Consider the following 23,703-nt stretch of genomic DNA (forward strand, 5'->3'; position numbering starts at 1 on the left):
GCTCTGACGTAAATTCTTTCTTTTTCCACACCAGCCTGCTCAGATCCGGAGAGAGCGGTACCCTTGGTCATTTTTTGACTTGTGTTGTTCGAGTTTTTGTCGACATCTTTTTCGAGTCGTCCAACTCCTGGTGCACGCAGGGATGTCACATCGGCGACCAGCTTCAAGCCTTGTTACTTGTCACAAGCTGATGTCAGTCATGGATCCACTCCTCGTGTGCCTTTGGTGCCTGGAGCGCGACCACGACCCGAAGTCGTGCTCCGACTGTCGGGCCATGAACCTGAAGTCTTTGTGGGGGCGGTCCCAAAGCCTCTGGAGGCCCGGCAGTCAGCTCCGTGCTGCTCGGGGTCCCGGTCGAGAGGGAGGTCACGGGACTGGTCGCGGAGTCACCACCATCATACCTCATCAAAGTCTTCGTCTTCAGGTAAGTTGAAGCACAAGATGAAGGCGAAGAAGCACCATTGCTCTTCTCCTTCAGTCCGTCTGTCGGCCGATGCAACGTGTGCCGCGGAAGAGCGTCGTCCTTTGGCTCTGCACGCGGAGCCTACTGGGACGGCTCAGAGCTCCCCTCCCTTCCCGGGAGCCATAGCGTCCCCTGCCCAGCCTCGTGCTTCTTACGAAGCCCTCCACTCCATCTTTGGGCAGCCCGACTCCTCCGGCCCCTTCGTGCCCGCTGACTCGGCTGGGGGCTCTAGGCCTTCAATGCCGGCCGCTCCGACCTCGGCACTACAGTGCCTGTCGACCTCTCTGACATCTCCTCCGGCACCGATTCCTTTGGCGATGCCTTCGCCCCCTCCAACATTGGTCGTGTCTCCGGCCGGGGTCGACCCTGGCCGCCCCCTCGTCTTGGACACAGAGCCAGACCGGGGTCGACCAGCTCCAACCGGTACTGTTGTGCCACTGTTCTCCCCTGGTGTACCCTATTTCCGTGAGTGTCAGCCAGAGAAAGGTGAGGAGGACTGGTAGGGGTCTGTTGACCCTTTGGCAGACCAGCTGGAGGAGCCGTACTGGAGAGAGGAGTTGGGGGAAGCCAGTGGTCTGGATACCTCCCCAGACCTTGGCATGCTTTCTCCCCCTACCGTGGCCACAGAGAAGGGAGCCTCCTATGCTGTGGTGTTGCGTAGGGGGCTCAGGCCTTGAGCTTCCTATGGTGGCAGTCAAGATGAAACTCCTGACTAAGGTGCTTCAGCTGCAGCGGTCTCTTCGGAGCTCCAGCTGTCGTTCAATGAGGCCCTCATAGACATCCTTCTAGGCACTTGGTCCAGGCCTAGCACAGGGACTCCTGTGGATAGTATAATTGTCCAACACCACCGCCCGGCCCCGAGCGACCCCATTTTCCTCTCCCAACACCCTACCCAAGAGCTTGGCGGTCCAAGCCTCAACATCTAAAGGCGCGTTCCCTTCTGCTGCCCCAGATAGGGAATCCAAGAAGACTGAACCATCCTGGGAAGAAGATGTTTTCTTCCTCCAGCTTAGGACTGCGGTCTGTGAACACTGCATGTCTCTTGGGCTATTACACAACTCTGTGTGGGATACAGTTGGGCAGGTGCTGCCACAGTGTCCGGAGGAGGCCAGAGTTTCGCACTCCTGTGCAGTTGCAGAGGGGAGAGATGCAGCAAAGTTCGCTCTCTGCTGTGGGCTGGACACCGTCGACTCCCTGGGTCGAACGATTTGTACGTCAGTAGCCCTAAGATGCTATGTCTGGCTGAGATCCACTGGCTTTTCTTGGGATGTCCAATCGACTCTTTTGGACATGCCCATTGATGGCCGTGGTCTGTTTGGCGACAAGGCGGACAATGCGCTCGAGTGTTTCAAGGGTTATAGAGCTACAGCCAGATCCTTGAGCCCTCGCTGCCACCTCTCATCCTGTGCAGTCTGCCTTTCGCCCCTTTCGAGGCTATGGAAAGGGTGCCCCACCACGTTCCACCCAGAGCCACAGGCCTGTGCAAGCTACCCAGCCTCTGCGCAGCCAGGGATGTGGTACCCAACGCCGTGGGTCTGGGGGCCAGCGGGTAGGCCAGTCCACCAGTTCCCCCTCTGCAGCAGCCTCTAAGCCTGCCTAGTCCAACATTTCAAGGCCACCAGTTGTTAGTGGGCGGCACAACATCACTTCGGACAGGTGGGTTTGTCAGATAGTCCAAAGGGGCTTCTCCCTCCCTTTCGAGACTAGTCCTCCCTCCATGCCACCAACACTCCATCGCATGTCGGAGGATCACTTGGCCCTTCTCCGTCAGGAAGTTACAGCTCTCTTGGCCATGGGAGCTATCGAGCGAGTCCCTGTCCCAGAAGTAGGTTGTGGTTGTTACTTCCACTACTTCCTGGTGCCCAAGAAGAACAAAGGCCTGCGTCCTATCTGGGATCTCAGGGACATCAATTGCTTCCTCCGGAAGGAGAAGTTCAACATTTTGACATTAACTCAGGTCCTGTCTGCCCTCGACCCTGGAGACTGGATGGTAGCGTTGGACTTGCAGGATGCTTATTTCCACATCCCCGTCCTGCCAACCCACAGGCGTTACCTACGGTTCACGGTAGACGACAAGCATTTTCAGTTTACCCTGCTACCCTTTGTCCTTACCAGCGCCCCTCCGGTGTTCACGAAGGCGGTGGTCGCAGCTCATCTGTGCAGATCAGGGGTTCCGGTCTTCCCCTATCTCGATGACTGGTTGTTGAAGGCGGTCACATGGGAGAGGCGGAGGTCAGAGACCTCTGGTCTCCGGCAAAGTCTGGGCTTCACATCAATCTTCTGGAGCTCCGGGCCATCCGTCTTGCTCTGAAAGCATTCCTTCCTTCTGTCAAGGGAAGAGTAGTGCAGGTGTTCACAGACAACACCGCTGCCATGTGGTACTGCAACAAACAGGGCAGGGTGTGGCTGGAACATCAGGGCATGTCCCTCGGCAGGTTCCCTGAACGCCAGGACGGACGAACTCAGCCGCCGGTGCATGATGGATCACGGATGGTGTCTTCACTCAGCGGTGGTGCAAGGTCTCTTTCAGCAGTGGGGAGAGCCTTGGTTAGATCTTTTTGTCACCGAAGAGAACGCGCAATGTCAGCCGTTCTGCGCGTTGGCATTCCCAAGGCAGCACTTGCTCGGCGACACTTTTCGTCGCAAGTGGAATTGTGGTCTTCTATACGCCTTTCCGCCTATACCGCTTCTACCCAGAGTGCTGAAGAAGATCAAACGCGACCGTGCCCAAGTCATCCTTGTGGCTCCTGACTGGGCACAAAGAGTCTGGTATCCCAAGCTCTTTAACATGGCCATCGATCCACCGATCAGACTGCCTCTTCGGGAGGATCTTCTGTTGCAGCAGCAGGGGATGGTCCTGCACCCGAACCTGTCCAGTCGCCACCTCCTTACGTGGAGATTGAGCGGCAACAGTTGACAGCTTTTGACCTTCCTCCCGAAGTCTGTAATGTTATCTTGGCAGCCAGGCGTCCCTCCACCAAAACGGTATATGCCTGTAGATGGAACACATTTGTGGCATGGTACACAGCAAAGGCTGTGGATCCCCTTTCTGCCCCTCTTTCAGAGGTTCTCCTCTTCATTCTTTCTTTGGCCCAGCAGGGGTCTGCTCTGTGCACCTTTAAAGGCAATCTTTCGGCCATTTCGGCCTTTCTGATCAGCCTTCTTTTTCAATTCCCCTATTGTAAATAGATTTTCGAGGCATATAAGCTGTGGATCATATGCTGTGCATAGATCTCCATTTAGTGTTGGGTCCGGATGTTTGCACTTTGTTTTTTTCCGAAGAAGTCTTTCCAGTCACGAGGTAGGTGACTACTCCTTTCGGTGATAGTGCACATGGGCATCGACTCCATTGTTAGATTGTTTTCCCGCAGAGAGTGATAATGGAGTTAGTAAGAGTAGTAAAAGGAGATGTCCATATGCCAAGAACAGATGCATACCGGTTAAGTAGCATTTTCCGTTCCAGGCATATGAGCTGTAGATCATATACTGTGCATAGACTATATAGCAGTTATCTCCCAAAGCGGTGGCTTACCTGTATCCGTTGCAGTGGTCTGAAATAGTGTCCGTAAAACTACCTGGCCCACTGTAGCTTGTTGTCTTGCTAACACGTCTACACAATAGTGTTTTGTGAATGTGTGAGTTGTAGACCATGTTACAGCTTTGCATATGTCATCTATGGGTATATTTCCTAAGAATGCCAAAGAAGCCCCCAGTTTGCGTGTAGAGTGTGCTCTAGGGGTAACTGTAATGTTCGTTTAACTTTTGCATAGCATATTTGAATGCACTTGACTATCCACCTTGCAATACCTGATTTTGATAAGGGATTGCCTTTGTGTGGTGGAGCAAAAGCGATAAAAAGTTGATTTGTGTTACGGAAAGGTTTTGTCCTTTCTATGTAATAATGCAATGCTCTCTTCACATCTAATGTGTGCAGTGCACGTTCTGCCATTGAATCTGGTTGAGGGAAGAACACGGGTAACTCAACAGATTGATAGATATGAAAAGCAGAAATGACTTTAGGAAGGAATTTAGGATTAGTCCGAAGAACCACTTTATTTTGGTGAATTTGTAAAAAGGGTTCTTCTATAGTTAATGCCTGAAGCTCACCCACTCTTCTGAGTGATGTGATAGCAACGAGGAAAGCAGCTTTCCATGTGAGAAAATGCAGTTCACGTTTGTGCAATGGCTCAAAGGGTGGACCTATTAGTCTGGTGAGAACAATGTTGAGATTCCATACTGGAGCAGGTGGACGTCTTGGTGGAATGAATCTTTTGAGTCCCTCCATAAAGGATTTGATAACAGGACCTCTAAAAAGAGATAGATGTTGTCTATTCTGGAGATATGCAGCTATTGCAGCCAGATGTAAGCGTATGGAAGTGTACACTAAATTGGAACGTTGTAGCTGTAACAAATAACATATATTGTTTTGTGCGGAAGCATCAAGGAGGTTGATGTGGTTGTTATTACAGTATATCACAAACCGCTTCCACTTTGCTGCATAGCAGGCTCCTGCGGTAAGACGTCTAGCCTCTTTGACAATATTCATGCAGTCTGGTGGTAGATTAAGATAGCCAAACTCTTAGACTTAAGGAGCCAGATCGCCAGATTGAGTTGACTGGAGTCTGGATGTCTTATGTCTCCATGGTTCTGTGTGAGAAGATTGGGTGTCAGATGTAGTTTTTGATGAGGAACTACTGAGAGTTCCAATGGGGTTGTGAACCAAGGTTGACGTGCCCATGTGGGAGCAACTAGGATTAGTGTCAGGGACGCTTGGTTGAGTTTTCGAACCACTAATGGAATGGGTGGGAGAGGCGGAAAAGCGTAAGCAAATATCCCTGACCAATTCATCCATAGTGCATTGCCTTTGGACAATGGGTGTGGATACCTGGACGCGAAGTTTGGGCATTTTGTGTTTTGATACGTGGCGAAGAGGTCTATGTGAGGGACTCCCCAACGTTGAAAGTATGGAAGGAGGACCTGAGGGTGGAGTTCCCATTCATGTATTTGCTGTCTCTGTCTGTTGAGGAGATCTGCAATCTGGTTGTTTACTCCTGCGAGGTGTTTCGCTAGGAGATAAAGTTTGTGGTGAATGGCCCACGTCCAGATGTCTTGGGCTAAGTGGGACAGTTGGAGAGAGTGACCCCCCCCCCTGTTTTTGTATGTAATACATGGCTGTCATGTTGTCTGTACGTGAGTTTGAAATGCCTTGAGTGCTAGAAATATTGCAAGCAGCTCTAGGTGGTTGATGTGGAGCAACTTTTGTTGTTGGCTCCACAAATCTTGCTCTGTGTGCTGTTGTAGATGAGTTCCCCTGCCAGTGAGGGAAACGTCCGCTGTCTGTACTATCTGTGGAACCGGGTCTATGAACGGCTGTCCTTTTGATAAAGTTTGTGTGTTCTACCACTGCAGAGAGCGATGAGTATGGCCACTTACCAAGACTAGATCGGTCAATAGACCTTGTGACTGGTTCCAATGACTGGCTAAGCATTCTTGAAGTGAATGCATGTGCTGTCTGGCATGGGGATCGATCATGATGCAGGTTGACATCATTCCCAGTAGCTGCATGTAAGTTTGAGCTGGAAACCAATGGTTAGATTGAAAGAGGAGAACTAAAGCCTGAATATTTCGAATTCTGTCTGAGCTGGGAAAAGCAGGAGTTTTTTGAGTATCTATTGTGGCTCCTATGTAGTCCTTTGTATTGGTTGGTTGGAGATGTGACTTTGGTACATTGATCGTGAACCCTGGTTGATGCAGTAACCGAATTGTCCTGAAAGTATTCTGCAGACATTGTTGGTACGTGTTGGCTTTGATGAGCCAGTCGTCTAAGTACGGGAAGACGTGGATGCTTTGTTTCCTTAGGTGAGTAGCTACTATGGCCAGGCACTTTGTGAAGTCTCTGGGGGTGCGGTGGGGACACCGAATGGGAGTACCCTGAACTGATAGTGTTGACCCGCTACCACAAACCTGAGGAATATGCGATGAGCAGGGTGAACTGGTATATGAAAGTAGGCGTCTTTTAGATCTAGAGTAGATAGAAAGTCGCCTTTCTGTAGCAGAGGAAGTGCCCGTTGAAGTGTCACCATGTGGAAATGGTCTGACTGAATGTACCTGTTGAGTTCTCTGAGATCTAAAATTGGTCTGAGAGAACAGTCTTTTTTGGAAATTAGGAAATAAAAGGAGTATACGCCCGACCCATGATGTTGAGGCGGCACAGGCTCTATAGCTCCTTTTAGACGTAGGGACTGAACCTCTTGTTTGAGGAGGTATAGATGGTCTGGTGATAGTTTGTGGGGCTTTGGTGGAATTTCTGGAGGCGTGTTGATAAATTCCAGGCAGTAACCAGAACGGATGATTTGGAGTACCCAATTTTCTGTTGTTATTGATTGCCAGATTGGTAGAAAATCTGACAGTCTTCCCCCGACAGGTGTTGAGTGGTCGGGGGGAAGTGTAGGTAAGTCACAGCTCTATATGCCAAGAACAGATGCATACTGGGTAAGTAGCATTTTCCTTCTTAAGGGCATTACTCACCTCTTTCCTCCTATTCCTTTCCCTTGGACTTGTATCTGATCTTAACTTACCTTATGTGTGCTCCTCTCGAGCCACTACATAATTGTCCTCTCAGACTCTTGATCTTAAAGACTGCTTTTCTGGTTGCCGTCACCTCTGCTCGCAGGATGAGTGAGATTCAGGCTTTTCCTTCTAAACCTCCTTTCCTTGCTGTTCATCCGGCCAAGGTTGTCCTTCGAACTAGACCTTATTTTCTTCCCAAAGTGGTTACCTCTTTCCACATAGGACAGACCATCAGATTGCCCACCTTCTTCCCGCCCCTGCATCCTTCTAAAGAGGAGGAGAGGCTCCACCGTCTGCATCCAAACGTGCGATGTCATTTTATCTGAATCGCACAAAACAGTTCAAAGTGAATGATCTGCTCTTTTTTGGCTATGTGGGCGCCAAGAAAGGTCGGGCCGTGCAAAAACAAACCATCACTCGATGGGTCGTTCTTTGCATTAAAATCTGTTATTTCTTGGCGAATGTATGGTTGTGTGCCCATTCCACCAGGGTGACGGCAGACACTATTGCTTTGGGACATGGAGTCTCCCTCAGTGATATCTGCCAGGCAGCCACGTGGGCGTCACTGCACACGTTCACTAAGCATTATTGCCTGGATAGCCAAGTCTGGAGAGACGGGTTCTTTGGCCGTTCAGTTCTCCTGGACTTTCTGGTGTGAACTTGCTTTGCAGACCCACCTCCAGGGTTGGTATTGCTGGGGTATCTATTCTAAGGTAAGGAATCTATAACTAATAGTCTCTTTCAGATTAATAAGTTACTTACCTTCGGTAACAATATATCTGTAAGAGACCTATATTGTTATAGATTCCTTACAGCCCCACCCATCCTTCCTGTTCTGCAAACTGACTTCCAGAATAAGGGACTCCCTTTCAGGCCCCTAGTTTTGTGCACCAGTGGTCAGTGTCTTTCATTGCTCTGCGCTTCTGGCATGGAATGTTGTGTAAAGGACAGACGTCCGCGCGCAGGGGCGGCGTCCAAGTAGGTACTGCGACGTCATTCCGGTGATCACAATGCCAATGACGAATGCAGTCGACCGATGCCACCTACCGACATGCCGGGGTACTGCTGAAGAAAAATTCTCCGGATCCAGTCTGACGCCAGGGGGTAATTCTGAGGTAAGGAATCTATAACTAATATATGTCTCTTACAGATATATTGTTACTGAAGGTAAGTAACTTGTTCTTCTGCGATGCATCCCTCTCTGAATACCAAATGGAAGTTGTTGAGCAGAAAGTTGTCACAGATGAATTGTTTGAGTTGCAAGATTACTATGTTTTTTAGTATTTTCCACAGGAAACGAATTACTGTGGTTGAGGTCCTCAGGATCTGATCCCTTTTTTGTGGTTTACCCTGTCCTATTTTAAGACAATGTGGGGTTTGTCTTGTGATAGCAATGTGTAAATTAGGCTTGTCCAGTACAAGTGTCTTTTATTTAGGTTGTATACAGGAATTGGAAATGAGTTTGATATCTATGATTTCTCAAAAATGTTTCTGCATGCACTGTATTCGGGTCTTTAGTTTGCATCGTTATTGTAAGTTACGTCTTCTTAAACATTTCCACAAAGTGTTTGATTAGCTCTTTTGACATTTCCTTTGAGTTAACGATATCAAGTAACTTGGGAGGGTTTGTGTCCTGGTTTATCAAGTCAAAACGATTTTGAGGTGATTTCTTGCTTCTGCCATTTTGAAGGATCTGAGTTCAGGTTTTCCGTTGAGGATTTATGGCACCCTGCTCTTTCTGTTTTTCTGAGCTTCTTTTTTTGTCATTGTACTGAAAAACCATTATGCTTATTTCTTGAGTGTCAGTTTTTTAAAATAAAAAAACCTTTTATTGGGGCTACCTCAATCATTATAGTTTTCATCATTGCATCGGTGTTCTCAATCATGTAGGTCATGTTCATCTCTGAGTTGGCTTGTTAAAGTTTAGAAGAGACACTTGCTGCTAACTACGAGATATATTAAGTCCATTTGGGGGAGAGAAGGGGTCTTAATTACCATCTCAATGTTGAAATCTCTTTGGAAAATGTTGTTTGATGATGTTAGTTTCTGTTGATATTAGTTCAGATAAACTCTCCTTTAATGAACCATTTTCCGCTGGTGGATCGTAGATAATATAAACACAGATTCACATGGTCTGGCCTTATTTGAGTTGTACCCGAAGGCACTGGAAAGAGGGGTTGATGTTGTCTTGAGATTCATCGATAAGCATCTGCTGCTGTGGTGACAGACCCTGAACACCCCAGGCCTTCCAGGTCAGAAGCAAGATGGTTTTATAATGCTGATGATACAGCTGATCAGGACGAACTCCCCTTTGGATTCACTCATCTCACCTAAAGAGTGCCATGGAGGCCTATAGGGCATGCTCCTTTATGAAAAAGACCACAGATTCCCCATGTGTGTTGTACCTACTGCCTAAGGAGATTTGGTGGTGATTGTTATGTATAGAATGAGGGTCAATCTCGTATATCAGATCAGACTATGACAAACACTGTCTTACTAATTATTACCAAATACCTCCCATTCAAGAGAATACTTGATTAGGTGTTATACGCGTGAACAGGATAACATTAACTTGTTTTGTTTCCTACCAGAAAATCCACTATAATAGATGGAAAGTGCATGTAGCTTCAAACAGAATCTTTAACGGAGCACTGGATGTAGGATAAAATAACATCTGAGGTTGTCAATGGAAGAAGGGACTCATATCTGAAAGTGGTAGGACTTGGGCCCAAGATAAAATTGTATATACAAAGAATTCTGAAGAGGAACATAGTGGACCCATTTACTGAACCACTGTGTACGTTGAAAGAAAAATAAATATTTCACTACCTTAGCAGTCACATAGGAATATGAATTTAACAGCCAGTCCCCTAAGCAAGGTATGGTTCTGTGTGGCGCAATGGCCAGTGCGGCTGCTCCCGGAGCATGGGGTTCGCAGTTCGATCCCCGGTGGCAGCTCTGCTCAGCATCATGTGACTTTGGGCAATAGCTTGCTTGATCTTCCCGATGGCCCCCAGTGCCTTGAAACCTTAAGATGTGAAAGGTTCATTCTTTACTAAATAAGCAAAACCTAGATTGGGGTATACATTCTGAGCTGCCATGGGCTGCCAAGACCCAGCCACAAAACCTCCCATGAACCCATTCTAGTTGGAGGCAACTGCACTGTGGGGCTGATTTGAATATTTTACGTGGCCTATTTTAATTTCCAGCTAGGCTCTGAAAATGAGCAGTCAATTGAGCAAAAAACAGAACTGCACCCCAGTTAGTGTCAATTCATTATCAGGAACCACTGAAATTTCACAGAGCATGTCAGATCCAAATTATGAAAGTAACTAAAGTGAATTGTCCTACCCTCATAATACTCAGTATTTTCTTGCATCAGCATGACAGAGCAGTGCTGCCAGCCGCAAAAAAGGAAAACTGCTCCTTTCCCATTGAAAGGTTGTTCCATCTGTGTGTCTGCTGATTATTTCTCTGACACTAACATTCAAAGGATGACATTTCTGGCCCGAATGCGACAGTGGGGCATTAAATATGGTCTCCTAGAGACTGTGATTAGGATCACAGCAATGTTTGGGGAAAAACAGTGAGTATTCTGACCCAGATTATCTTCTTAAACTCTCTAGTCTCAGTCTTGTTGGAAGTGACGGCCAGCCTGAGGACCCGGGCTTGGAACAGATGCTGCATCCAAGGCTTGATTCAAGAAACCTCACAGGGCCTTGACCTGACAATAGCATGGGCCAAATACATTGTAACAAGGAAGGACTGCAGCAGATTGTTGAAGCTTTGTACAAGGACAGTGGCAAATCCAGATCACCCTTCAAGAATAAGGCTGTAACAATGATGCCGCCGGAGAACTTCCCAATGCTACATTGAGACTTTTTGAGATTGTTTGCTTGTCGCTTCTTACTCCTGTTTTATATTTCCTTATCTTACTACTGATGTTGCTTGTGATTGGCCAATGGTATTGTATGCCAGTGGTGTGCATGCACAGCCATCTGTGTTCCTCACATTTGGAACTCTTCCGTTTCATAATAATATCCTGTGTACCATACCCCCTCTTCTTGCATAACCCTAAGTGCTGTGTTCTGTACTGGTGGGGGTATTAAATCCCCTATCTTCACTATATTCACTATTTTGCTGAATATGAGGTTGAGATCCCTTCCTTGCAAAAACTCCTCACGTTATAAACAGCACTGTGTGTTCAAGGTGTAGGAGAAGCTGGCTGACTAAGCTAGAATTGATCATGTAGTTCATAGTTAATAACACAGGATCCATGACTACATGAGATTCCTATGTTTGCACTTCCTGTGTTTCCCCAGTTTACACTCCCCTATTGTTCTACATACATGATTGGTAAGCTTTACATTTGTCTTCCTTTACATACTACGGGCTAAGTGCCACCTTGCTCTCTCCCCACCCCACCACTTTTTAGCATTAGATGTGGCTGCTGGTTGCTGTAGACCTTCTTTTCTTACGGCCAGATGTACAAAGCTATGGTTGCAAAATACTGGTTGCAATTTGGACATCTTGGAGACCATATTCTTTAGACATCCCACAAAACTGACCTGAGCAGTTACGCTTTATTGGGAGACCCAGAACATATTGCATAGAAGAAGGTAATGCCTTTCAAATTCACAATACCATATGCTATTTTAAAGCTGGGCAACATATATTTTGACAAGTTGCTAATTATTTCTTTCTTTCATGCTGCTTTTATTAGGACACTTTTGCTTACTGTTAAGTAAGTAAAGTTTATAGCATACATGTAAATACCATTCTTGTTGAGCTCTACCCCCAGGGAATTAAAACAATTCATAAATATATTTCGTTAAAACTATTACTGGTTTAATTTAACAAAATAGTGAAAGTTGACATAATAAACAAGCATGTGCATTGCAGTAGATCTCGCATTCGTGAGATTTTGAGCTATTGGCATTGTAAAGGACAATGCCTTTTATTTATGTGTTTAAAAAAAACATGCAATAATAAAAGGCATTGTCATTTACAATACCAATAGGTCAAAGTTTTGAAAATGCATGACCTACTGCATTGCAAATGCTTGTTGTTTAATATTTTTATTCCAATAATAAGGGGTCCCTAAAAGAGCTCTATGTATGAAAGGATAAACCCCTTTGATGGTTAATATAAAAAAAAAGCAAAAGCAGCATTGTGCAACATGTGATCTTCCTCCTGACATACTGTAGTGTATATGTAAGCTGTATACTGTAGTGTATATGAAATAGTATGGATAGGGACTGATCTAGACGGCAGAGGCGCAACTAGAGCCACATTGTTTTTTTTGGGGGGGGCTACTTATAATTTTAGGGGAGGTGCTTATTCTTCCAGCCATAGCCAGAGTGGAGATGCTAGGGGCTCTAAGAAGGGGTGAAAAGAAACAAAGTCTTGTTAGCAAGTAAATGGTCTTTTAAAGACCTGTGAAGTACTTGGGTGCGGCTGTGTGGGTGCCCGGGAAGCTGTCTTAGCCCGGGCTGACACACACGACAGCGGGGCGGGGGGGGCTGAAGCCCCTTCAGCCCAATGGGCATTGCGCGCCTGATAGACGCTCACTTTTTTCATTCTGTTCGCGACTGTGCACTGGCTGAAACCGGAGGAGAGGCAGAGCTGTTTGTGTGCTGCAGAGGAAAGTTGTAATGGAGTGTGAGTGCTGCCCCAATATGGGGAGGCGGAAGCGATCCCTTTCTCCCCTGACATCTGCCTCCTCCAGAGCTTTTTACCAGTTCACTTCTCGGTCTGCTGTCCCGTCCCGATCGCCTGCTAAAGAAATAAAATAAAGACGTGGCTCACCAAACTCTTTTTTTCAATATTTTATACTTTTAGTAAGCAGCGCAGCATGTTGCCTGTGCCACGCTGCTTATTAAAAGAGTAAAATATAGAAAAAGTAGAGTTTGGCGAGCCGCGCCTTTCTTTGGAGTGGGGTGAGGCGGGGCTTTTAGAGAGCCCAAAAGGAGTTTGGTAAGCGGCAAGAGAAAGGCGCGGATCGTTAAACTCTATTTTTTCAATATTTTATGCTTTTAGTAAGCAGCGCAGCATGCTGTATGTGCCGCGCTGCTTATTAAAAGCATAAAATATTATAAAAATAGAGTATGGTGAGCCACACCTTTTGTTGTAGTTGGGTGAGGCGGGGCTTGCAGAAAGCCCATCAGAGTTTGGTGAGCGGCGGCGAGTTAAAGAAATGCGCAGGTCATTAAACTCTATTTTTTCAATGTATTATACTTTTAGTAAACAGCGCAGCATGCTGCCAGTGCCGCGCTGCTTATTAAAATCATAAAATATTATAAAAATAGAGTTAGGGAGCCACGCCTTTCGTTGGAATGGGGCAATGCTTACCAAGACAAAGGCGAAACACACGCTTTTGCTGCAAAAAAAAAGTGTTCTAGCGCAGGAAACTCCTACTGATGCATGCGCAGGTCGCGAATATTTGACCTGGTATAAATCTGCCGGGAACGACACGATACACTGGGCGTGTTAATCTGTAACCGGCAGGGCAATCAAAAATCTTTACCACGCGCCAAAATCCCGAATACAAATAACACCATTACTGCTGAAGCTGCCGCAATGTTTAACAAGCTGTTACTTTGCGAATAAGAAAAAAATTCCTTACCCTCTAATTAAAGGAGACGTGTAACGCCGCAAGTAAACAACCAGTCCGGATGGGCGGTCCCAAAAGGAGACAGGGCGGTAACAAAGAAATCTCATTTTCAATCACCAGCCAGCGTTTACCATAAACGATGACGCCAGCCAATACAAAAGATGGGTGGGGCTTAAACTCCACTTCTGAAATATCCTCTATTACAGTATCCCTCGCAGAGCGATCAGTGCATGCGCTGCTGCAACGCTAGGCGAGCCCTAAAAATTAAGGGCCTGATTTACCCGTTTTTGATTCGCAAAAAGTGATAGCAAACTGTGCACTGACGTTTTACAAATGGAAAGACATTTTAAAAACTGACCTATGAACTAATAATTATTAACTTATGACAAGTGTTCACTTGGAAGTCATTTTGTAAAGAATTCATATTATCACAAGTATATTCTGTGTTGATTTAATCAAGAGAGAATAATAATGGAACAGAACACGTCTGCCTAGAGTTGGTTTATACATAGATAAAATAGCCAGAACAAATTCTTTCTTTTAACTTAATTCAGCCGAATGACGTTTTTTATTTGGTTGTAATACAAAAGGAAAATTACAAAAAAAGGGAGGATTTATTTTCCTATTTTAAACATATACTTTTTGTTTCGACGCTTTAGATTTTGTGAGTGATCTTCTTGAGAAGAGGAAACGAAAGTTATATAGGAACCCCAAGTGACTTAATCATAACCAAATCCCCAGATATGTGTGACAATAAAGTGACTTTTAATAAAAACAATGTTATTGGTATTTAAAAGGGATGTCCAATTGTTCAGTTTTCAATGCAGGGGAACTTCAATCAGATTGTTCTGGTGCTTCACTATTTGGACTATACTTCTGATATTGTCGATGATGTTTCAACCCTACTTGTAATGTGAGGGTCTCATCAGGACAGGGTTTGCCTGGGGACTACAGGTTCACTGTCCTCTTCCTAATCTGCACATGTCAAATTTACTGATATGCTGTATTCATTCTTGTTTGAGGGGCTGGGCTGGCCGTGGGTATGAGTCCGAATGCTTTACAATAATCAGTTGTTATTTTCTTTAAAATGTGATACAGGGGAGTCTTGCGGTAAGGTCTTCCTCCCAATGGATAAGCGATGTATTCAATCGCAGCGATGTATGATTTTTCGGCTGTCCACTGATGTCGGACGCCGAGTTGCAATTTCATCGCTGCATAATCAATCTGTATTCTGCGTGGGCTCTCCTCGGGCGGAAGACCGTCTCCTTTTCTGTTCCCCACCTCGTACCTCTCACTTTCATTAGAGTAGTCTAAGGGGAAATGTTCTGCTGCTGCAATCACCCTGTCACGCTAGACCCGAAGTTTTCACAAGTGGGACTATCTGGACTGTTTTCATAATAATAGCTGGGATTCTGCTTCTAAAGGTTGCAGAGAGCTCTGATTCTTAAAAATTGCGGTAGTGGTAAGTTTGGTCTGCCTCTCCATGGCTTTACTGATGTTGACCCTGCTTTAACTTTATTTCACGGTCTTCTTGTCTTGTGGCTTCTGATCCTTCTCTTATGATTTCTTTTTCTTCACGTTTTTTCAATGTTATAGGTGTTGATACTCTTGTCTTGCTCTCTCTCTCTCTCTCTCTTGTTCAAATTCTGTCTTGTTTATTGTCTGTCCCTTTGTTTTATGCTGTCATCTTGTCTTCACAGATCTCTCGAATGACCTCCCTCATTTTTCATCTCTGGATCTTGTAAATAAATATGCAGTCATGGAACGCCTTGATTTCTCCTATTATCTTCGCCATGGACGCCCCTCGTTTGCTTTTGGGAACTTCCTTGTGCAGCAGTTAGGAAGGAGCAAGTCCCCAAAGCAGCTGTGAGTATAGGTCCATGACTGTGACAGCTTTGCATATTGATATCTGTGCCGGGATATGTGATGGCTGTGAATATGCGGTGAGTGGCAGAAGAGTGAGTGACAGGTGCGAGTGGGAGGACTGCTGGAGCCTTTCTGTGCATTCTGGGTCAAAACAATGCAGAGCTTGTTAAGTAGCACCTCATATGACTCTGAAATCGAGTGGTGCTCTTCAGTATAAAAGAGGTAACGTTTTCACTTCTGCATCACACCCTTCCATGACAGAATTTCTGGTTCTAGCTCATAAGTACCACCAGTGTAGACATTTCAAGCTCCAGCAAGAGGGTATGAAATCTTAAAAAGATGCTAAACAACTAGCTAAGAGGGCCTCATGCGCCTTCAACCCTTCTAAATAAAGACATTTGACATATTATTTTTAGAAAGCATTTCAATCTAGATAAGTGGCAGAAAGAAATGTATCTGCACCTGTTCGGGGCCATTAGGTAAGCAGGGGTTACTGGCCACAACCCTGGAGTGTTGGGGCCTTTGTCTACTGATGTCGCCTGACCTGACCTACTATTGCACTGCAAACTTCGTGCCAAATGCATCCTTTCCACTCTTGATTCTCCGGATAGCAATAGTGAGCAGGCCAAGTATCCTCATGGAGGCAGTGTGGAAGTAGAGACTTAGAACTTAGTCAAACACAGACATAATAAGTACTGTCCAATCTGGTGCTTTTCTTTGTAAAAAGAGAAGTACTTAAAATAAAACAAATTCATAGTAAACTTAGGAAAGGATAATCAACTATACAGTTCTAATAGGAATACTGTGGGGTTCTAAAGACACAGAAATATTCAGCCTAAATCTGGCACATGTACAAGCTCACTGTAACATGGTACAAACACTTTCCCTGGCTATTTCACCATAGGTCAGTCCCTATATGTTTCACTATTAAGCTTTGTTTAGGGTAATTCAATCTTACTGGCTTACTTGGTGCATTGGGTACTTGGGACATATAAGCATGCAGCGGTTGGTGTCTGAAGCTCGAGCAAATGGTCCTGCTCGCAATTTCCAATTGTGCGGGTTGGTGACCCTCCCTCCCGTGAATGTTAGCTTTGGTGCTTGAGTGCAGTGGCTCCAGGCATGGAGCAGCTCAGCTCCGTCAGCACCCAACTTGCTGATAGGAATCCTCTAACTTGGGCATTCCCAGGTTTCTGATCATATGGCTTCATATTTTTGTCAAAATTAGTTCTTTTACCTCTGGCCTGTTGCACAGGGGATCATAGGATGATTTGACTCCCTTGGCTTGCTGAGGAAGCTCATAAGGTGGCAATGAGACCCAGTCTCTGGTCACCACATGTTACAATGGCCAGTTTAGTCTGTTTTTTTCAGGGCTGCCCCCACACTGAGGGCATAGAGACTGGGCCTCTCCTCGCAAGCCTTTTCTTGCCAGGTCAGGTGCTTCGTCCCCTCTCTTAGCAGGCCAAGCTACAGACAGACCTACAGCTCTCCAGCAACAGGCACAGGTTGTAGGTCAATCAATCGGAGTTCTTGTAAAGCACGACTTCTCACCCGTCACGGTTTCAAGGCGCGCTTTCAGCCGAAGAGCCATGTCTTGAGGTCCTTCCTGAATTGAGACAGTGACGGTGATTGCCAGCTAGGTAGGAGAACGATCTTCCTCCAGCTGTGGTCTTGCGAATCCATGGGACGTTGGCCAGGGCCAGTTGGGCGGAGCGGAGATGTCTTGTGGGAGTGTAGAAGGAGAGGCGGTGGATGAGGTATGCCGGTCCGAAGTTGTGGAGTGCTTTGTGGGCATGCATGAGGAGCTTGAAGGTAATTCTATTGTTGATAGGTGCCAGTGAAGGTCTCTCAGGTGGCCAGTGATGTGGCTGCCGTCGAGTTGAGTTGACCTTGAGGCAGCTGTCCTTCATCCAGGTGGTGACTGCCTAAATCTCGTTGTGGAAGTTGCTCTTGGCGGCTGTGGGTTTGTCTGTGAGAGAGAGAATCAGCTGGGTGTTATTGGCGTAGGAGACGATGTTGAGTCCGAACCGATGTGGGATAGTTTGGATTTTTCCTGTATTCAAATTTTCCAGATGTTGATCCCACTGTCAATGCCTAGCAGCCACTTTGGAGTAGTTGCTTTTCATACTTAATTTTTCCTTCTGCAAAGCAGTCTGATTCTTTGTTAAATGTGAAAGCTCTCACAGCTTGTAGCGTCAATGTCAAAAGATATTTTATTTAGACCATGGTCTTTAAAACAGCAAAAATATATACACAATATTTAAATACATATTCATTAAAAACCAGGATAATTAATTACATTTTCTTTAAAAAGTCATTAACATCTAAAAAAAAAACCATCATATTGCACAGGTCACATCCAACTACCTCATATCCATAAAATAATTCAGCAGCTTGTCTTCCATCTAAAATGCCATACTTATTGAGAATTGGCCTTAAAACTGTGTTTTGTGCTGGCAGTAATGTTTTAAGAGTTGTATCTTACATTCAAACCACAGGTGCAGTTACTATTTTTATTCAGAATTGTGTTCTTTACTGGAGATCACAAGAGGAATGGATTCATCCCTGTCCGAAACTTTGGGGCTATAAACTACATTTTCAAGAATATCACGAACATTGAGTCAATACCTTATCACTCGGTTTCCTCAAAACGTTTTCACAGGCACATGTTTTAAGTTTGTAGCTGAAGCTCAGTTTTAGATATCCATGCCTGTAGGTTTATGTTTACTGTATTTATTTATAAACTACTACTTAAGACATAAAGTATCTTTCTGACTTCTGGTCCCCACTTTATTTCACTGTGTACGATTGCTTTTTGACAAAGAGTGCTGATGTTTTGGTTTGCTGTATTTCCAACCCGAGCACAAAATCTAATTTCATTGGCACAGGTTATGTAACTCCAGGCGGTTAAATCATCTACTATTCTTATAGCTTGAATCATTGCTAAATTTGGTAGGGACGGCAGACGATTTAGGCGTTTACCTTCTTCATAATCCCATTCAAATTTACGTTTTAAACAGTAATTCTGCACCATATTGAAATTGTGGACGACCCGTGGCAAAGTAGGCTGATAAAACTGATATTAAGGATGGTTCACCATGTTCTTTACTGAATTTTGTAAATCCACACACAGAGGAAAGTATTCTTGCTTTTAATACTTAAATGTGTCCCTCCCACTGCTGTCTCTTCCTAATTTACATCCTATGGTATTTGTATTTATTTACAGCCTCTATTTTTGTTTTACCTAGGTGCCATGTGTATTTGGAATTTCCGCTCCCAAGTGCCATTACTTTGATGTTATCCATATTTATTTTCAATTGTTTCTTAATGCAATACTTATAAAGCAAATCTAGTGTCCTCTGGATATCTATTTTTGTCTGATCCATATTAACAAGATTGTCTGCATATAAAATGTGACTATGTACGTTATGCTTTCTATGCTTTGTCAAAAATATATACATGTTAAGCTTAATTGATATAAAATTACTATTGGGGCTATAGTGTGGTTGTTGTGTTCGCATAGTTTGCTTGCAATCAATTTGTGTTGGCATACTTCTAAAGGTACATAAATGATTTGCCGGTGAACTATTGTTTTGATTATGTGAGCTTATAAAATTAGCCAGCACATTATCTCCCTGAAATTGTTTTTGTTGCAGCTGAAAGTTGGCCAACAATTATAAATGCTTCTCTGAAATCCTAGTGGTAATTCATTTTGGGAAATCCAGTTGCAAGGGGAGACCATTTTCTCTTCTAAAATGAGCCTCTACGTTTATAGCTAGATGTAGAGGATAGTGATCACTTACTTCCTTGTGCAATACCTTATCAATTCGATTAAAAAGAAAAAAACATGCATTAAAACATTATTGATCAGGCAGCATTGATTTCCATTAATAAATGGTTGTTTAGCTGGACAGCTAGAGGAGATGCAACCATATGTGCTAAACAATCCACTTGAGGGCAAAGAATTTAGCAATTAAAATCCTGTATTGAGGATGAACTAACTGTAAATTTTGCATTCTTGATATATGTAGATAAACTTTTCTTATACACTGGATCAGTCTTTCGGAGATCTAATCAATTATTAAAATCACTCAGCAATAACACCAGATGAGATGGATACATAGTGCAAATCCTTGTAAGGTCTTCCTGGAAAAGAGTCTATTGAACTTCATATTCATTTGCATTAAGTGTATGTATATAAACATTTTTGACAATTAATAATTCATATTGAAATGCCTTTTAATACAATTGGACACAACATGCAACGATCCATTTACAATTTGACTTTTACACAGTTACTTTACAAGCCACCTTAGTGGAGATCAAAGTTATTGGACTGTCTCAAAAATAGACGGTCGTCCAAAGCTATTTTTGAGACAGGTCTACTAACTTGTAGGAATCCCTCTTTTGAGGGTGGGTATTCGCACAGCCAGGTCTCCTGGAAACATAAGATTTCACACATAGAAATAATAGTATTAAAAATGTCTAAGCCTAGTAGTTTCCTTAAGCTATATATGTTCCATGAATGTGCGGAAAGTCCGTGAAACCCAACTGTAACCTAATCTATATAATTCATATTGCCACATTTTCCTTCCATTTCATCAATGGGTGTCAGACAGGCATATTGAATCTCCTCTGTGTAGGTCTATTTACCCCTAAAATAGTCTTCTGGGGAAACTGTCACCCTAAAAGGTTCCTTTGTTTACACTACCTACCTGTCTTGTACTCCACTTATTTAAATATTCTCGATAGAACAGTTTCATTTGATTTTGCCTCAATCCTGCATGATCTTGAAGGAAATTATTACCTATGGGGTCTGAATTCACAATTCTTTCCCCTGATATAAATTCAATATCTTGATTTACACCTATTCCTCTGCTGCGTTTACTATCTAAGAGAACAATAAAATATTTGTGACTTACCTTCCTGATTTAGTAGGAACAAAACACACCTGTTTTTGATCATTTGTAGAGAGAGTAGAGAGAGTTTTCAGGCTTGCCCATTTAGAGTGCATAAAGTAATTGCAATTGACTCAAAGTATTTAATTTTCGGTTCCTTTCTCCACTTTTCACCTTTTGTAAAAGCTCTACATAGATCCATAAATCATTTTGAGCTGGTACCCTTATCTCTTTATTTGATACATATTCTCTCACTGCTCTTCCGTGTTTACCCTATGCCAAGATCTAAAATGTGGTGGGTTGAAACGTGAGGACTTTCTGACCCGTACACATTTTTTAACGCAAAGGGAGTTTTTAATTTAAACTTAACCCGAACACTGGATTCTGTAATTGGTGTCTCGGTTCATTTACATTTCCTGAGCTTCTTGGTTTTTCTCTTTGTACTTGCTGGATTCTTTTTACTGCAGATTATTTGTTCCCATCTATTTTTAATTGAACTTTTTCTTATTGGTTGTCAATTTTTGGGTTTCCCTTTCCTTCTTTAGCAATCCTTTGGCTTCTAACTGTAGACTCCCCTGTTATGAAGTATGGAACTTTTATAGGCAGTTCACTTCTCCCATTTTTTTAAATTAACTAGCCTTTTAGAAATATATACAGATTGGGGGTGCTTCCACTTTGATTCTAACCACTGCGGGCCCTTTCTGCATTATGCTACCATTCTTTCTTTTGATCGGTCGCACTAATGATGGCATGCAAATATTTGTTTTAATTCATATGCAATGGTCTGTAAGACTGTTTTTGAGATTATAAAACATAAATGTTTAACACTATGACTTAAACAATACATTGTAAAGTTCTTTGAATCAGTAAAATGATGTCCAGCATGCATGAAGTTAAGGTGGCTGATGCCTTGAGATTCAACGAAGAGTGTAGATTAGGTTTACCCAGCTCTTTCCTTATCTGTCCGAGCAATTGAAAGGCTAAACTCACCATTGTTACTAGGTTGGCAGTTCTTCACTTGTTAAGAATTCCTGTTTATGCCATCAAGACTCTCACCCAGTTCCTCTATTTTCTTTCCTTGTGTATGTCAATCTATCGCGTCATAAATAACCATAGGGTTGCGGACAGTCTTGGTTCAATGAGAGCCTCATTAACATCTCCCATATTTATCACATCCAGCAATGACTGAGCTAAGGCTGAACCTGTGGTTGCTTGAGTAAAACTCTTCTCAAAGCCTTCACTTGTTATTTCCTAATTGGTGAGACTTTGTTTTGTGTATGGCTCATTATATTCTTAAAATGTTTTTCTACAAATGATTTTATTAACTTAACCAAAGGTGAAGATTTTAAATCCTGTAGATAGACTTCATTTGGCTATGCCAGACACAGTGTTTTTCCTTGAACAACTTTTAATGTCCTTTAAGGTTGGAGCTGCTGCTTCTTAGGAACTCTGCTGACACTGATGTTCGAGACTACTTCCAGCAGTAGGCGATCTACTTACCACTTCTCCTCGCCTCTATTATTTTGGGGTCACTGCCCTCCATCATTTGTATTCATTTGCATTTTAACTAAAATAAGCTAATTTTACCCTTTTATCATCTCTTATTAGTTCTTCTCAACCTTACAGACAACCTGCTATTGCTTACAGTCAGCTTCTCCTTTTTGGCCAGAACATTGTCGTGGTTTTGGGCTTTACAATAACTCATAAATTGTAATTGTAGCTAGAGCTCATTCTATCATCTTTTACTCCTCCCTTGCCAATACTCGCCAGTTGTATCCAACAGTCTCACAGCCACCTCCTCCACCCAGAGCAGTTCTCCAACGTTTCAAATGCTACAACTATATACCCCATGTCCTTGTATTACAATGCCCCTCGTCGGCTTCCTTTGAGTAAACCTTCTAAGTGTTGAGGAGTACGCCATCTGCAGTGGTGCCGGTTGAACAAAATAAATCCTGCTGTATTCAAACGTTCGACAATAGTGGCTCCTTTGCCAGATTATGAATATGAAGGAATAGATTTGCGCACAAAAATAGCCCTTGAGGTCAGGTGACAACCATTCTCCTAAGCCATCCCTTTCCCAGCTCACCAATTAAGCGGGGTTCAGTGGAGAAATTGAGGGATCACAGGATCTAAAACAAGGTGTGAGGGGGGTGGCGAGGGAGGTATTGGGGAGGAGACAGATTCACAATTCAATACTCCAGTACCATGTATGATTTGGAATTTTCAGCATAACTATCCATTCCTCCTCTTAAGACCCCATTCTCATTGGGCTATTGCCAATTAATCCTGCCTGTGGGAGACCTTACATTTGGTAAATTGCTGTTACAATCTCTTTCGAAAACAAGGGTTGCACGGAAGTGGCAGTCATCGAATATGTATTTAATGAAATAGTAAAATGTACAGGACACAGGAAGTACTGAGACCAGATTTCAACACCCTGTCGGCAGGGGATGGTGAGGTTGCCGCAGCAAGTAACAACAATAGTGAGCTGTTGTGAACTTCCAACGCTTGTGAAGTGAGCATTATGCTGTGTGCTGGCACAAACAGGGCTAGCTTCTCCGCTTGTAGTGATAAGACTGGCTCTAACTGAAGCACCCAAAGTAACCACAATAAACGGAGAAGCCTCTGCACCCGGCTGTTATCAACCTTCTGAAGTCATACTCAGGAGTGGGTGCGGGGGAGGGGGGTCAAAAGGGTCTGGCCCAGCCTAGAATATTCCCTCTCCTTAACAGAATGTGATGGCTCACCTCCTCTTCCCCACTACCAGCCCAAATGACAGTGCTCAGGAAAAAATTATCTTCAGACCATTGCTAACTAGTCACAGTAGAATAACTAAGGCAACCCTGTTCTCCATCCTCCAACTCATCATTGTTCAAAGATACACCCTCAGTCTCAGGATTGTAAGCTGTCCGCTTCCACTATCCCAAGGCTGCACCTCAGCCTCCACCTTGTTATGGAGTGGTATGCAAAATGTATCCTACTGGTCTATGCTGAGACACACTCACTAACAGTATGGAGTGCTGCTACCAGTCACACAACATGCACTGACATTTCCATGTGCGAGTCAGGTGCATGGTTTTGGCATTGCATTGAAGTGAAACTTCGCACATGTGTTCTTTGTGGATACCCCACATGTACCTTAACAGAAACCTATCTGGTCATTTCTATCAATCAGAAAAAAGGGAAGCATCCTCCACTGCTTAACGTATATGACCTCTGACACGGACAGTAGTCCATGTCAACTAGAGGACATGCATTGGGCTCCCCTTCAGACCCCTGATCTATTGTTTGGGTCT

The 23,703-nt window shown here is 44.1% G+C and overlaps 1 protein-coding gene across 1 annotated transcript in view; it reads left to right on the forward strand.

Moving 5' to 3' along the window:
• SPG11 (SPG11 vesicle trafficking associated, spatacsin) overlaps positions 1 to 23,703 on the forward strand; it is a 623,940-nt gene that overhangs the window by 330,066 nt on the left and 270,171 nt on the right. The window contains exon 22 of the mRNA XM_085644681.1: positions 15,347 to 15,512. Within this exon, the coding sequence (XP_085500807.1) occupies positions 15,347 to 15,512 (166 nt within the window). The remainder of the gene's footprint in view (positions 1 to 15,346; positions 15,513 to 23,703) is intronic.

The sequence above is a fragment of the Triturus cristatus genome, chromosome 3_1, assembly GCF_964204655.1.
Source record: "Triturus cristatus chromosome 3_1, aTriCri1.1, whole genome shotgun sequence".
Taxonomy (NCBI): Eukaryota; Metazoa; Chordata; class Amphibia; order Caudata; family Salamandridae; genus Triturus; species Triturus cristatus.